This window comes from Eublepharis macularius, chromosome 4 (genome assembly GCF_028583425.1).
Source record: "Eublepharis macularius isolate TG4126 chromosome 4, MPM_Emac_v1.0, whole genome shotgun sequence".
NCBI lineage: Eukaryota > Metazoa > Chordata > Lepidosauria > Squamata > Eublepharidae > Eublepharis > Eublepharis macularius.
Window position 1 is genome coordinate 48,304,759 of NC_072793.1, and position 17,430 is coordinate 48,322,188.

At 45.3% G+C, this 17,430-nt stretch overlaps 1 protein-coding gene across 1 annotated transcript in view; it reads left to right on the forward strand.

The window, feature by feature from the left end:
* LOC129328922 (C-type lectin domain family 17, member A-like) overlaps nt 1–17,430 on the forward strand; it is a 28,817-nt gene that overhangs the window by 4,226 nt on the left and 7,161 nt on the right. The window contains exons 5-6 of the mRNA XM_054978251.1: nt 15,945–16,094; nt 16,510–16,635. Of these exons, the coding sequence (XP_054834226.1) occupies nt 15,945–16,094; nt 16,510–16,635 (276 nt within the window). The remainder of the gene's footprint in view (nt 1–15,944; nt 16,095–16,509; nt 16,636–17,430) is intronic.

The window sequence follows — 17,430 nt, forward strand, 5'->3', positions numbered from 1 at the left end:
CAAAGGAACTACAGGTCATTTAAAACTCTTTCTGCCAATGTGCAGATTTTTCCACATGTGGAAAAACCTGATTTCTTGAGGATTCAATTAAAGGGCATCTTTATATGTCTCATACACAACATGCCCATCGAGGGACACTTGGCACTCCTTTCTCCAACCATCTGGGAGCATATATCTCCCTCTTTTATTGCCCCACTCAGGTTATCCAAGTAGCCACTCATCTTGTCCCTTTCTGGCATTTGAATAAATGGGATCCAATGGAAGTGCGAAAGTTGAATGTCATCCACATGTGACAGTTTTGACCAAATCTCCAGATGACCTCACCCAGAGGTTCATGTAGATGTTGAAAAGCATGGGGCAGAAGATGAAGCTGAAGTTGATTCCCAGTTATTGCAGTTCCTAGTTCCTCATTCAAAAATCCAAGCACAAATATTGGGGGAAATTGACAAACTCTGTATTCCAAAATAAAGTTTGAAGAAGAACATATCATACATTTCCATGTTCAGGGGCCTCTGCCCTCCAAATGGACCTATCCTGGGTCCTTCCTGGAGCCCAGTTCTTAACTGCTTCAAAGTAGGGTACCCTCAGGATAAATGAACAAGCAGAAAGGGGGGTAGCAGCACCCCCAAACAATCTGTGAATCACCCCATATCACACTCCAGAGACTGTCCATTACCCTAAATCACACAGCCCTGCAGTCCAGAGACTTTCCTTAACAAGAAAACATAGACTGGACCTGATTCAAACATCGGTTCTGGTGCAAAGAGCTCCGATTTGGGCTGCCTCCTGGAAGCTTGTATTAGGAAGAGATGTGAATAAAGAACTGGCGGTTCTGGCACAAAGAGATTTTACTTGGGCTGCCTCTGGGAAGGATGAATCCGGAACTTCCTTGCTAGTCTTCCCCAAATGGATGTGGCCTTTCGATATTTTCTTTTCTGTAAATAAGGATGATGCTCCATAAACGCACTTATGATTTTGTCCTCAAAAGCAGGATCAGAGAGTCTGGTTTTCTAAGACATTTTGAAAAAACAATGTAAGATGACATTGCTGAAAAGACACAACCTAACATATGTGAAATGCACGTTTACAGAAAACATGCTAGTAACAATCCAACGTGCATGTAGAAGCTACTCTGACTAGCTTCAGAAATGTCATTACAAACAGACACCTAGTATCACCTTCACCAAGTTGTTAGATATGGTCCAAAGCATCCAAAAGGCACTCTCAAACGTTACTAGCCTCTTGATGCTAGTAACATACAGGTTATTAAAGGCCCAAGCAACCGTTTTGCCACTGACATGGTGAATTCCCAGATTATTGATCAAGGAAGGTATAAAGTGCGCTATAGCACTGCACTGAGAAACAAATGTGATGAAGGATAGGGAAGGCATTTGGTCAGAGTTTATAGCATCTGACACCTTTCCAGGAAGTAGCCAGAATCAGGTACTACCGGGTTTTAAAAACCCTATAAAAGTACAGTAGTGATCATCACCACATAGTATTAAAGTTTTTGTAAAATGAAAGGGACTTAGTAGCATTCAAGATAGCAGAGAGTTTTGAAGAGAGCAATAAATAATGTTAATAGTCTGCTGAGTGAGGTGCTGGACAACAGTTTAGCTGCAGGACAATGGGATTTCTGAACATGTGTACTTCAAAAGTTATTTTCCGGTGACAAAAGCAGTGTTTGTATTGAGGCCCAGTCCATCTCTTCACATCTCTAGTCTCTGGAGTTGTGGGGCCAAAGATTGTTTGGGGGTACAATCTTCCTCCTTCCTGCCTGTACATTTCTTCTGGGGGCAGACTACTTCGGAGCAGATGCCACACCAGACATAAGTATTGTAACCTGCACTGTAACCTAGAAAGTGCACAAAAATTGGTATTAAAATGTGCATTAAAATCATTCATAAAAGAGGTATCAAAATGTAACACTGGTATTAAAAATAACACTGGTATTAAAAATAAACACAAAACCTTGCAAATACAATCTACAATTGCATGATATTGTTGTACACACAAATGTGTGTCTGTGTATTCTACCCAATTAAAAGAAATGCACACACACAGAGAATGAAGTCTAATAAAGGAGATAATGTATTGTTTATACAAACAAGGAAGAAAACTTAAGTAAGGGCTAAATGGTACCCAGAAACCCGCTCTTCTTCCCCTCTAAAGACAAATACATGAAGATTTATACCTTTGGATTCATTAGCAAAAATTACAATAAAAGATACATAATTGGTTAAAAAGTTCAAACTTATGGATGAGCTGACATAATTCCATTGGTCAATCAAATTTTGGGTTGTCCATTCACAAAGTTACAATTGTTTATTGTATCAAGGAACATTCTCATCCTTACTGGAACCTCTCAATATCAGTTCTTTCTGGAGATGTCACTTTCTGATTCCGCACACGTTGGATAATTTTGCTTTGACATGTCATGACCTAATCTATTGCTGGCCTTGGTATATATGTTGCTACAATTCGCCCCTTCTACTTCCCATTATCAGTTGACCATAGCCAGAATCCAGACAGTGAGACTGCTTTCACCTTTTGGGGCCAGATCAAGAATTTTAAAGAAAGTTCAGGGAGGGTCTCTATCAACGATCCCCTTTGTAAAAGAGAAAGGGAGATATATTCATATGGATATGCATGCATAAACTGAAATCTAGTGCCTATATACTTTGATTCTACTAGATGTATGTATATATGTGCTACCTCTTTATAACAGTCAGGATATATTTGATTAATATGCAAGCATGAATAATATGCAGATATGTGAAATGAGGATATATCCCACAATATGTGGAGAATATCTGGTTTGCAAAAGACATGTAGCTGTTCCAGTTCCTTATTCACATATATTTGGGGTAATGGAAAGATTGTTTTGTGGTTCAGCTTCCCCTGCTTTCTGCCTGTACATTTGTGGGGGGCAGCCCACTTTGGAGCAGCTAGCTCAGGAACTGGACCTTGGTGCCGGAAGAATCTGAGGTCCACCCTAAAGGCAGATCCCTTTGACTGTATGGGTGTATGATACAGGGTGGAGTAAGCCTCATTTGGAGGCATGTAGCTGTTCCAGTTCCTTATTCACATCTCTTCCCAATACAAGCTTCTGGGAGGCAGCCCGGATAAGAGGTCTTAGCTCCAGAACTGGGGTTGTCAGGTTCCTATACCCTCCCTGCGGGAAGCAGGGGGACCTGGCGCTTACTTTGTGTCTTTAGGTTTATCTTCATGCACGATCCTGTGCTTGGATGATGACGTCACGTCTGGGCAGTGATGTCATCACACTGCCCGTGGGCGTGCTCCCATGCTTTGTGCAGGGCTAATTTTAGCCCATTTGGAAGTGACGTTGTCCCATCCCTGGCAGCGCTCGCACCACACATGTTCCCAGGGTGCTTGCCAGTGGCAGGCGATCTCCGTGGGCAGCCCAAAACTGGACAGGAAAGGATACTACTGGGAGACGGCCCACCACTGGCAGGTGCCTGGAATCACTATCCAGAACCAGTGTTTGGATTGACACCAATGCATGTCTTCTTGCATGGGACAGTCTCTGGAGTGCTGGGCTGTGTGATTTGGAGTGATCCATAGATTGTTTCAGGGTGCTACTACCCTCCCCTTTCTGTTTGTTCATTTGTCCTGAGAGCACTTAGCTCAGGAACTGGGCTCTGGGGAAGGACCCAGGATAGGTTCACTTGGAGGGCAGAGGCCCCTGAACATGGAAATGTATGATATATGCTTCTCCAAACTTTATTTTGGGATACAGAGCTTGTCAATTCCCCCCCCAATATTTGTGTTTGGATTTGCAAATAAGAATCTAGGAAGTGCGAATAAGGAACTGGGAACCAACTCCAGCCTTGTGGGCAGAAGACAGAGCCTTGCAGGACCCCCGCAAGCCAGGGGGCAAATGGTCATGCAGCAGTCCCCCCAGCACCACCTTCTGAAACTTACTTTCCAGGTAGTTTATTGATTTATGTTATTTATAGTCTGTCTTTCTCACTGAAACTTAAGGTGGATTATACAGTGTGAGTTAGTACAGTCAATTTCAAGGACATTTCAATAAATAACATAAGGGGATCAATAAATGCAGATTTGCAAAGATTTAACACCAGCGGAAATCTAATAGAGAGTTGAAGAAATGCCAAAATAGAGCATAAGCAATTCTAAGACATACATCAAACAACATAGAACTACCCGGTAGGATCATACCCAAAGCACCAGATAGCACACAGTGGCACATAGCACTAATGTCTATGGTTCCTATCCCTATATTTATAAAGTATTGTAAGTTGCTTTGAGGGCTTTATAGTTGAAAAGTGGAATATAAATGAAAATAATCTTTGTGTGTCCATGACATCAAAATGTACATACTAAAGCAACAAGCTGATTTGTAAAATGTGTATTAGCATCCTGTATAGAAACTCTGAGATGCTGCTTTAAGCATAAAACTAAATATCAGATAAGAGTACATCTGTGAATATGAGTTGGAAAGTTTTTCAACATTATGCTAACAGCGGCAGAAAAATTATCAGCACACAAACTCAAACTGAAACTGTTTGAAAGCACTGTATTCACAACATTAGGGTAGTGTAGTATACCAAGGAAAAGGATGTCAACTGGGATTACAGACTGTAACTTCCAAGCAGATGCCCATCCTAATAACAAGTAGCACCAAATACCTACCATTTGTAGCATTAAATACATCACAAACCATCCATGAAACTGGTATAGAAACTAACAGAAACTTTGCTCAGAGACAAGTGCAAACTGGCATATCAAAGGAACAGCTCCTCAAAACATACAATCTTCTCTGACCTTGCCAAGGCAAAAATATTTGCAGTGGTAGATGGAAATGATGAATATAGGAAAGTCTTATTAGATGCAACAGCTGTATTATTACGTTTTGAACCCCAGATGGCTGTTACAGGTGGCTATGGATGTCTTTTGGAATAAAGCAAGCAGCAGAGAAGTATCAGTGTCATCAACAGGATGTGTTGGTGTGTCTTACAGGAATAGTGTCATTGCAGATGACATTTTCATGTAAGGCCGTGGAAATACCACAGAAGTGGTTGTTAAGAATGATGGCTATCTCTTTTCCTTGAAAGGGCCAGATAAGTCAATCTGAAACTCAACAACAAATAAAACCTACAATTGACAGCAGTACCCAAATGGGTCATCTCTTAACATCTCAAGGTTTGCAGCCTGGGCCGTTTCAACACGTCCCCCCCTCCCAAAAAATGGCACAAAACTTACGGAATGGCACGCCTTCGTAGTGCGATTTTCCATCGCTTCGTGGTGTTTTCTGACGTCATTACGCCATGAAGCAAAGTCATGTCAGGAAATTGCACTAAGAAGGCACGTTCCATAACTTTTGCACCATTTTTCAGGAGGGGGAGAAGATGTGTGGAAACGGCCCAGACCCTGAAGAGGACAGCAGTATAGCAAATGCCAAAACCATCCAATACCAAATCTCTGCAGCAGTTACCAGATTTGTTAATTATCTCACCAAATTTCTTTTAACATATGCCCTCCCCACATACGCTATTGATATAAAGAGGTGTATTTATAGACAGAATCACAACTACATTTGTCCAATAGTTCATTGGAAAATCTCAGACATCCCAGATGTGGCAGACAATGATCTAGAGGATTGTTCTACCATGAAGCATTCCCAGAAGATCCACGCTACATATCCAAAAGCATGAGATGCATAGCACAATCCTAATGTAGTGATTGGGGGAGTGGTGCCCAGGCAGTTGATCAGTCCCTATGCCAGCAGAACCTGGAGTTACAATGGGAACACACAGGTTGTAGGGCCAGGCAACCATGTGGCTGTGATGCTGCTCACCATCACAGGGCCATCAGTGGATAGGCATGGAAAGGAGTGTTCCTGGGGGCAGTAGTTACACAGCTCCCTCAGCCAGCCCAGCAGTGTGCTGTGCACCACCACTGCCTAGACATGATACCAACAAAACCTAAGGCATAGCTCATATGGGGTACATTGCTCAGGGAGAATGGCCCATACACAGGTCCTGAGGAGCCCCCAGTTGACCTGGACCTGGGGGAGGTGATGGTGTGAGGAGAACACAGATGGCCATATCCCAGCAACCATCCACACCCTAGAACAGGAGGCTTGTTCTGCCAGAGACTGCTTCATCTAAGGCAAGATTTTTGTCAGGGATTTGGAAGGTCAAGGAAGCTCACAGGGGCAAAATATCTCTGTAGCACAAATACAGTTTAATTAAGGCCAAAAAAAAAAAATAAGCAGCCCACAACATCAACCAAAGCAAAGACAACAGTACCTAACATCCCTCTCAGTCTCTGAGGGCTTCTTATAGCAATAGCCATACCTCTGACTCTGACACCTCCTGGTCTCTAGTAAAGACCACATAATTACCTTTTCTCTTCCTTTTTTATACTTCCTTCTGCCTGTTACGCACTGTCTCCCAGGACTAACAACATCTGGTCACTGGCCGAGTCATGCTGGCTGAAGGCTAACGCCCTCACCTGGAGCTCTTAACCTTTTACTAGAAAAGCTGAGTCACTGGGATGAAGTAATCTTGTAGCTATTTGTAATTATGGCTATCTAGTGCCCTGCCAATATGCTTGAAGCCATAATAGGATTTGACAATAAGATCACCATTCCCTGCTCCTCCTCGGAGTTTTTTCCTTAATAGTACTACATTCCACCCCTTGGTGTTTTCAGGGTGCCATATCTAGAGTTGCCGGTCCCCTGGTGGTGGCAGGGTAATCCCCCACTTCCAGGGGAAAAGATGTGGGAACAGGCACTGCTCCTGGTGTGGTGCAATGATGTCACTTCCAGGAATGATGTCATCGTGCAAGCCACCAGAGTGCTACCGGGCTTTGCGCCGGGTCAATTCTTTAAAAATTGGCTTGTTTGAGGCCCAAATTGGCTCGGCATGAAGCGCAGAAGCACTCCTGGGGTCTACATGATGAAGTCACTGTTAGTGGTTTTAAAGTTGTAAAGTTCCTTTTGTCCCAGCCTGATAATTGGTTATATTTTAGGCTTTTTTGTCCAGTCTAGAAACTTGATAGAGGAAAATCAGGAGCCCTTTATCTCTTTATATGAAATGGCACTAGAGGCTGAATAACTCTCAAAAGAAAAATAGAAAAGAGTCCAGTCGCACCTTTAGGACTAACCAACTTTACTGTAGCATAAGTTTTCGAGAATCACAGTTCTCTTCATCAGATGCATGGAGGGTAAGAAGAAACTGGTCAGATATATAGGTAGAGAGGGGAGGGGGGAGTAGATGCAATCAGTGGCTTCTGATAATGGAATCGGTTTGCTTCTGATAATGAAATAAGTTACTTCTGATAATGAGATAACCATTCATAGTCTTTATTCAATCCAAGCCTGACTGAGTCAAATTTACATATGAATTCTAATTCAGCAGCTTCCCATTGGATTCTGCTTTTGAAAAGTTTCTGTTGAACTATAGGGCCAGACTAGTACCCAGAAACAGTCTACTCCAGGACAAACCTAAAGGAACTAACAACAGAACACCACTGGTTGTTACCTATAGTTCCCAGCTCAAACCCATCCAACATATCATCAGTGATCTACAACCCATCCTGGAAAATGATGCCTCTCTCTCAGAAGCCCTGGGTGGAAGACCTCTCCTTGCCTACAGACAGCCCCCCAACCTGAAACGACTTCTCACTTACAACCATGAATTGGCTAGCAGAGTCACCAACACAGGTACCAGACCCTGCAACAGACCCAGATGCCAGCTCTGCCCTCATATCTACCCAGGGAATACTATTACAGGACCCAATGGCGTCAACTACACTATCTCTGGCTCTTACAGCTACTCATCGTCCAACGTGATATATGCCGTCATGTGCCAACAATGTCCATGTGCTCTATACATTGGACAAACCAGCCAACCTCTGCGCAAAAGAATAAATGGACACAAATCTGACATTAAAAATGGCAACATCCAGAAACCAGTGGGAGAACACTTCAGTCTATCAGGACATTCCATCAAGGACTTAAAGGTCACTGTAGTTCAACAGAAACCTTTCAAAAACAGAATCCAACGGGAAGCTGCTGAATTGGAATTCATATGTAAATTTGACTCAGTCAGGCTTGAACTGAATAGAGACTATGAATGGTTATCTCATTATCAGAAGTAACTGATTTCATTATCAGAAGCAAACTGATTCCATTATCAGAAGCCATTGATTGCATCTACTCCCCCCTCCCCTCTCCACCTATATATCTGACCAGTTTCTTCTTACCCTCCATGCATCTGATGAAGAGAACTGTAATTCTCGAAAACTTATGGTATAGTAAAGTTGGTTAGTCTTAAAGGTGCTACTGGACTCTTTTCTATTTTGCTACTACAGACTAACATGGCTAACTCCTCTAGATCTCAAAAGAAACAGCAACTTTATTGAACAGGGATACGGACAATCAGGGGATGAAATTGCTGAGGTAAAATTTGTTGGTAGAATAGAATACACAGGCAAAATAAGTTCCTTTAAGCTCGGTTTATTATTCTTAGATCTTGATAGTGAGAGGTGTTTTGTTTACTCCTTTGTTTACAGTAACAATGTTTCTTCACAGAGTTTCCCTTTTAAACTTAGGTTTCCAGATATCAGTTCAACACAGTTTTACCTTTAAAACAGACCTGGGGTCCTCCTTAGAGCCAAAACTCCCTTACTAGACACTGGGCAGGAATTATTCTTCTTCATAAAACATAACCCTGTTCACTTGGCTGAATGGGAGTCCCACTCACTATCTGCTCACTGTGCCAAAAACATGCCTCCAGTTCTATCTTGGCTGTGTAAATGGGTTTCAATTTGTACTGTGTTCAATACTTGGACTTATCAACTGAAAGTCCTCCTTAAGATAATGTCGTTACAGTTAAGGCAGATGTTCTCTTTTTCCTCACTTCAGAAGGGTACTAGTCTGACCCATCTCAACTGAACTCAAAAATCCTGACTGAACTCAAAAATCCTGTCAGCACCAACTGTCATTCCAACTAGCCAGTTGGGGGGGAGGGTAGCCTGTCAATCAATCTCCCCTTCCAGGCAGTTATTAACTCCTTCCCTTCCACGCTCTGAATGCTGCACTGTGGAAACCTTTAATTAAAGTGAATTCCATCACAACTTCCTTGCTTATGCACCATGCTGGCATTCTGTGGCGATGCCACTTTGCCAGTACATTTCATGACATTGTGTGCACCTGCCACATTTACCTTCTTTGGGGTTCATTGTTGTCTGAGTTTTCATGTGCTTTAGGAGAAACTCATTGGATCAATGGATTTTTGGATGATGCAGTTTTTGGCAAATAGAGCCTCATTTCCCCAACTCCCTCCTTGAAAAGAACAATGTGTTTGTATGCGCAGCAGCCCTGTGCAACATTTGCCTTGATGCGAACCTTTACCAAGCATTCCTCAGGGTCCATAAAAATGGAACCCTGTTGTTGTGTGCTCTCAGACTTGGTAGATCGATGGTTTCAAGGGAGAACTGTGTTCTGTGCAATTTTGGTGCATTGCATGCAAAACAGCTGCCTGATAGCCTCATTTCCCCACTCCCAAAAGAACAGTGTGCGGCCAATGCAAGCACAAAAGGCTGAAACTCAAGAAAATGAAAACAACCAAACAGATCAAATCAAAGCTGGCACCACCCCAGCTGGAACAAACCAGTAACAGAACAGAATTATTCTGGAACCCCCTTGAGCCAAAACTGAAGCTGAAAATTTTCTTGGTGCATGCCCCTATGTACTATTGCTGCTTTACCTGCTTCTAAGGCCATTTGCTGCAATTCTCCCCACTCAATGTTAGTCTTTTTCCTGGTCACCATGTAACAGGGCAAAACGTTTGGACAAAATGAGGAATATGTTGCCTCTAAAAGCCTATGAGCTCCACAATCCTCTGGGCCTCCCCCTTTGTTCTTGGGGGTTCTTGGTGGTGCTAAAACTGCAATTGTGTTCCAGTTGATGGTTAATGGAAGATACGGGCATCAGTCTCCATATATGGCTCCCATTATTAGCCTCATTCCTGGACACCCACCCCACCCCTGTCTCTTAGGAAGGGGAATTTTCCAGGCCATATGCAGATATCATCCATTCTCTGGTGCATGCACCTCTTCAGTCAGGACAGTGGGGGTGACAGTGCCTTGCCCTTGGGACTTTCTTTTTCTTTGCTCTTCCATTTTGCCACATACAATGCAAACAATCTCAGCTGAGACCCCATCAGTAACCTCCCTTTGGATCCCAGCCCTCAATAATTGCATAAACATATCGCCGGGTTACCTTCTTCTTTTGCATATTTGGGGGTGCTTTCTGGGTGCCCTGGGCTAGAGACTTAGGCTGCATTGCAAAGGCCCTGATCTTGTCTTCATGGGGCATATTCCCTAACTGACCCAACAGGAGTACTACCTCCCCTATTGGAGAGCCTGTACAAGACTCCACAAGGCCAATAAGGCCCCTCACAAAGCAGCAGGGGCAGCTTGCATCAGCCAAGTACACATGCCTGAAGGGAAAGCTTCGCTCTGTGGACTCTGGAATTGTAGGCTGTAAATGCCTGACTGGGTAGCCATATCGCACAACCATTGCCCTCCTTCTTCCACCATTTTCCAATGTCCAGTTGCTTCATACCAGTCCATGGGCTCTAGATATCTGTGGTGCACTGCCACAGCTAACTACTCAAAGAGAGTATGCACTTCAGACTGTGGACCTCTCAAGGCTTGATTTAGCACTGGAGTCATTTGCCAGGGCCCCCAGTTTCTGCAATTCCCCTTCATTCACCCCCAAACCATGGCTCCCTTGGTCCCACAATCGAGTGAACCACTCTCCCAGTGGTTCACAGGTGTGTTGGCAATTCTCCTTAGCAATGTCACTCAGCTTCATCTGGGTATAGTCAGACACTGTGTGGGCATGTGAAGGTGGAACATTTAGCATCCCTTTTGACATATTGGTCCCTAAGGGACATGCCTCCTGGGTATCCTCACCTTCATCTTCCCCCTCAGTCCATTCCTCCTTCTCTGCAGATTCCCAGATGTCTCCATTCCACATCTCTGGGCCCCACTTAGAGGACTTTACTAAAGCCTGCGCTTTCAAGGAATCAGCACAAAGATTGTGTTTTGATCATTTCCTATGCCATAAACAGGCAAATTGTACAGCTAGGCATCCTGCCTTATCCTCAGTTGCCTTTCCTCAGGCTTGGGCTTCCTCTTTGGCCTCCTGCAAGAGTGCTTGTTGCAGCTTTAACTCTGCAATTTTATCCTGCAACTTTCCCACTTTTTCCTGGGTAGTCTGCCTCCTAGAGTGCCATCAGGAGGACCCAACCAATCCCCTGCATAGCCTTTTGGTCCCCATTTTCCACCCCTAGTTCCATCAGACAGTAACTTATTGCTGCAGGGTTGGATCATCATTTCCTACTATCTCAGACTCCCAATGAATTGTGGGGAGGCACTCAGTTCAATAGCTGACATGGCAAGCCACCTAGATATCTAACTCTGCTCTAACTGGCCCTTCACTCCCTGTCTTGCCCATAGTGGCCTTGACCAGCCAAATTCTATCCTCATCATCTTTACACCTTTTACACATTGTCAGCTCTTCTATACAACCTTCTGGCTGGGAAGAGGAGGCCACTGACCCCTCCCAGCCATAGATGTCATCTTGTAATGGTGAGGCAATCAGTGTGGGCATCTCTGGTGAGCTGTCCCACTGGCTGTACCTCTCTGAGCTGGTGGCAGCTTGGTCCACTTGTCACTGCTTGATGGCAACTCTTCCATTGTGGGTGCACTGGTCAAGGTGACCACTGCCTGTGCCCACTCCATTGCTGCTGCAGGGCAGAAATGGAAGGGAAGCATTATTTGGTGGAGGAGCATGTCCTTGAAAACTGTGCTGCCCTGCAGAGCACATGCCAGTGCAGTAGCCATCACCTACCTGAGACCCTCCTGTCACTGTAGCATGGATGGCCATCACAGCCCCAGAAGTTCAATGTGATGTTGAAGGAGGGTTGGGGGAAGTATATGGGCTGGCCTGTGGAGCCTTGGACCTTGTGTTTGCCATGGAAGGCCACCCTTTCAACCTTCCTCTAAGCATGCAATTGGGCCATTATCCTATCCAGGCTATGTGCTGTGAAGTGTGTTGCACACCCTCCCATGTAACCTTGCTGGAATGGGTGATACTTGCCATCAGCAGTGGCAGATCAGGGCTTCCCCACTGCCTGCAGAAGTTTGTGCATGGTGTATACTGGCTTCCTGGGCCTAGGTCTATCCAGAGAAGCCATCCCTTTCTGATATTTGTGGGGCCCCACCCTGCAATGTCACCATGTGGTCCACCAGTGGGGCAGTTGCCTGATGGCCCAGCCACATCCTGCCAATGAGAAGGGGACCGTGTCAGGGCAGCATCTCTGCCACCACAGGTATTCCCAGACCCACTCCCATTCGACGATGCCCCGGATGTTCTGTCCCATGCGTGGCAGCTTTGGTGGACTGGCCTCTGGATCCTCAGACCCCACCTGGGAGAGTAGCAATTGCTGTCAGATGACTATGTTGTAGAGAATAGCACAGACAGTTAACAGCTTGGCAATGCTCAAAGGCTGCATGGCCCTTCGGCCCTGTGTGGTGCAGGTATTAAAAGCGCATCTTTAGCTTACCAAAAGCCCGCTCAGTGACCATACAGGTCCAATGGTGCACCTGGTTGTGGGCTTGTCACTAGCATGCAGCATGAGCAAGAATAGAAGCAGAGGGTAGCCTCAGTCATCTCTGGTAGCAAGGAAAAGATTTGTCATACCCCTATTTGCTTGGCTGTGCCTGGCACCAGCCACTGCCCTCTATCTGAGGCACCTACCCAGCAGCCAGCTCCTGCCAGTAGCTGGTTGAGACCAGATGCATCAAATTCCCAGGCGTGCTGCCTGGGAATTTAGACTCAAGGACTGTGAAGATGCCTTGGTAATTGCAGCTGGCCTGTATCTTCAGGCTATAAAAGTGGTGGCAGTTGCAGAAGACCTGCAACTTGCCTGAGGATGCTATGTGTGCTATATAGGTGGAGTTCACAGCCCTGAAATTTGTGGACCCTGCATACAAGGCACGGGTAGAGGCCAGTGCATATGTTCCTGCAATTGTTGTACTAGGCTATCAGGAAGTTGTTGAGGCAACAGCTCACTGAGAATTGGGAGACCTCCAGCACTTTGGCCATGACCTCCTGAACTGATCCCATGGATAACTACTGAAGGGACCAGGAGCACCTTCTGGAGGGTGGGGATGGCCCTGGAAGCAGGATCTGGCCCTGCAGTGCTAGACCAAAGGCCTTGGATGGCAGTCCTGTCCAGGCAGAACAGTGCCAGGCAAGTATCATTGAGGATCTGCAGTGTGCTGATGCACTCATGGTAGCACCTGGGATGGCCTCTCCTGTGTCATCACTGTGCCATCCAGATGTGTTGTGTGGATCACAAATGTATCAGCCAGTGGTGGTGGGAGGAAGGGCCTTGGCCCTTGTGCAGGGCAGCCTGTGCCCATGAGACAAAAAGGTTCATATTGGACTTATGATCCTTGCGCTGTTGCCAGAGGGATGTTCCTGAGGTGGCAATGGTTTCCAGCTCAGCGCTAGGCTATCTGCCCAGGCTCACTTTTGCACCAGTTTGGGGGAGGGGCAGTACCAGCATCCCCTGTCCCCCCTGGGAGGACACCATCACTGCCTCCCCTTCATTTTACCCTGGTCCTCAAAATGGTTGGATTAGCTGCCATCATTGGGCTGCTGCTGCAAGACATCCATCCTCTGGTCAGGTGGGGGCATGGAGCTATTCCGCAGCCCGGCAATTCTGATGGTGGCTGGCTCCACCCAAGCATTTCTCTGTGGCATGCCTACATGGGTGCACCAGGCCCAGCAGGTGCCAATACCCAATGCCAGCCAAACTGGACCAAGGAGGAGAAAGTGCTCCTTTATGGGCTGGTGGTTGAGTATGCCAGTGTTACCCGTGTCACTGTCAGGAGCAGCTCCACGACAGCTCACTACTGTGTCTTCTGGCACATGGTGGCAGAGTGTGTCTTTGACTTGGGTCATGCAGTATAGAGCTGTCCACTCTGAAGTGGTGGAATGACACTTTGGGGTCCTCTTGCAAGCATGGGCATGCCCTCATGGCTCAGAGTGTTCCATAGGACAAGGCAGTGGTGGAGGGCCTGCCTGGTGCTGGGTGGTGCTTGTACTGCTGTTTCTGGAATGACACACAGTGGCCTACGCTCACCTGGGCCCAGGAGTGTGGTTATGCGTTGGATGATGGTCTGTGGGGTGTTAGGGCCCCCTTCCCCTGTTCAAGTCGCGGCATCTGTTGTCCTTGGCAGTTATGCCTTTGTGTGTGGGTGTTGGCTGGGGCTACTGGGCATGGGCCAGCAATGCATCAGCCCACCCCTCTCTTTTCTGTACATGTTCCAGGGCCAGATCACTGTGGCTGCCACCTAGTGATTACTCCCCCCACCCCCGTCTGCTTCAGTTGTGCCTTTGGGTCCTTGTGCCATCGTTTATGCATGATGGTGCTGTTTGGGGACTCCACTGGGATCTCAGCACTGACAGCCCAGCTGAAAGAGCATTTGCCTAGTCCCCAGCCTGTGCAGTATCCCCTTAGGGAATGGTTTGGCACCACCACTGTTGGTCTGGCAGATGGATGGCACCACCACAGCAGCCCTCAGGATCGATCTGTCAGTGATATGCAATCCTGCTACCCTCAGAATGGTAGAAGCAAAATATAATCAGGAAAATACAGCTACATGTAGCAGTAGTTTGAAAAGCATGCATACCTGCAGCTCTATCAAACCATCTGTACAATATTAAAATTTTGTGACAAATGACTGGTAGGTGTGCAATCCAACAGCACTTCATCATAGGGTTACCAACTTCCAGATGGTGGAGGGCAGTTTCCTGCTTTCGGTGCAACCTTCCTTCCTTCAACAATACAACCGTCCTTCTGTTTTCCTCTGGGCAGTGGAGGGAAAAGCAGGATAGGAATCAGCGTGGCATCCATCATGACATCATTTCTGGTGAAAACCTGAAGTGATGTCACATCCACTCTGTGACATTGAAGGGATTCCCCAAATCTCTGTGGTCTTTACCATAGAGATTTGAAGAATTCTTAGAGCTTCATGAGTGGCTGTGACATCACTTACAGATTTTCGACAGAAGTGACATAGTGACACAAGTGATACTGTTTTTTCAAGGGTTTCCACCCCCTGAAAGCTCCAGCTATTTGTGGGGGCTGGGCTATACCTTGTATAGATGGGGGCAGCTGGAAGGAAGAAAGGCTGGGTTGAAAAAGACTAGGATTGCCAATGCCCCTCAAAAGAAACAAATATCATAAGGATAGAGTTTGGGGGTGGGGCGGAGGAGGAGGTGAGCAGCCAGTGGCACAAGCCATGGTAGCACTGCTTGAAAGTTAGGAGACATGAGCCTGCAGTGTGGCAACAATATTATTGCATGGAGTATGAACCCCTAGAATCATCTTCCCTATGCAGTACAATGTAGTAAGAGGGGCTGGTACAGATGGGGAGGGTTCTACCATCAGAGACATGATGTCACTTCCAGGTATTTGCCAGAACTAACCCTGTGCCATCAGAGTGACACTGCTTTTTTGGCAATCCCTGTCCCGTCCTGCTAAGTGGCAGTGGGCAACCAAGAGGGAGGCCAGCAGGTGAAGCAAGAGACCTGATCTCCATATAATAGATAGCCCTCCCATCCAATCAGGGAGCTGCAACAAGGACCTGATCTGACTTGTACAAGGAACCAGACATCCAACACCAGGATGTAGGTCAGAGAACTACTTGAGGCATCTGAACAGCTGTACAAGGTTCTGTAGTTTTATCAATAAAACCTGAGCATTTGAAACTAGGAATGATCCAAAACACTGTTAGAACGGAAGGACATGCTAACATAGAGCTGTGAAATTCGTTTGCTGATTCTGTTGACATTTTCTATTCTTTAGGTGATCTGATGACAACAGGGAACTTGACTCTGTCAATGGTAAAGAAACTAGATGAGCAGACTCTGTCTGTGCTGGCTGAGCTGGGAAGAAAGAATGATAGAGACCCCAAAGATGTGATACAGGAGCTGGAAAAGTTACAGAACTTAACAGGTGAGAGACATTTGCAAAAACAACTTTAGGATGGTGTAGTGGTTACAAATTACACAAAGTCATCAAGGATTACCCTGATCCACTTATGATTTCTCAAGATGTGTATTCCTCCTGTTAATTTTGATGGCAGGACATCAAAATAAGGAAGAACAGCAATATTTTACTAAAAAGCTTCCTCATTTCCCATTACAAAACCAGGCAGCACAAATAACCTTCTTCAGGAAGAATCTATGAACTGTTAGGATATGGAAGAATGCTTAGGATTAGACTAAACAGGATGCAGAAGATCTGTGACTAGAGGTCAAACATGAAGAAAAGGAAGGCCATGTCCCTTGATTTCGTAGAAGAGTGTCCTCCTGACTCGGTATCATCTGAACTTCATCAGCAGTTTCTGTTCTCATTTACTGTTCCTTAGCTGCTCAGATGAGGAAAGAGAACTTGATTCCTTCTTTGCTAGAGGAAGTGGCAAAGCTGAGAGAAGAAAACAGAAGAATTGCTGAAGATGCGACAAAAGTGCTGGAAGAACTACACAACTTGACAGGTGAGGGACGCTTTACGTAGATGCTGTTCAAGTACTTATTATTTGAATAGCCCCCAAATAGAATATTGTATCTTGTTTATATCTATTTGATGTTTATTTCTCTAGGAGGAAAAAAGGATGTAGTGTGTGTGTGTGTGTGTGTGTGTGTGTGTGTGTGTGAGAGAGAGAGAGAGAGAGAGAGAGAGAGAGAGAAGAGAGAGAGAAAGAGAGAGAGAGAGAGAGATGTGCCATCAAGTTGCCTCTGACCTATGGTGACCCTATGAATGAAAGACCTCTAAAACATCCTATCATTAACAGACTTGCTCAGATCTTGCAAACTGGAGGACGGGCTTCTTTTATTGCGTCAAGCCATCTCATTTGGGGTCTTTCTCTTTTCCTACTGCCTTCCACTTTTCCTGGCATTATTGACTTTTCCAGAGAGTCTTATCTTTTCATAATGTGACCAAAGAACGATAGCCTCAGGTTTGTCATTTTAGCTTCTAGGGAGAATTCAAACTTGATGTGATCTAGAACCCACCTATTTGTCTTTTTGGCCATCCATGGAATCCGCAAAACTCTCCTCCAGCACCACATTTCAGATGAGTCAATTTTCTTCCTGACTTTTGTAACTTCTCTTTATATGGGTTCTATGGCAAACTTTCACACAATTAATAAAATACAACTTAAAAAAAAACCTAACTCATAAGTGCAACCATACAGAAAACTATATATCAACAATGTCTTTGAAAAGGTAAAACAGTTCAATGTTCCACAAAGTGGTGAGTCCTTTTTCACTACTTTGGAGCAACTGTAGCC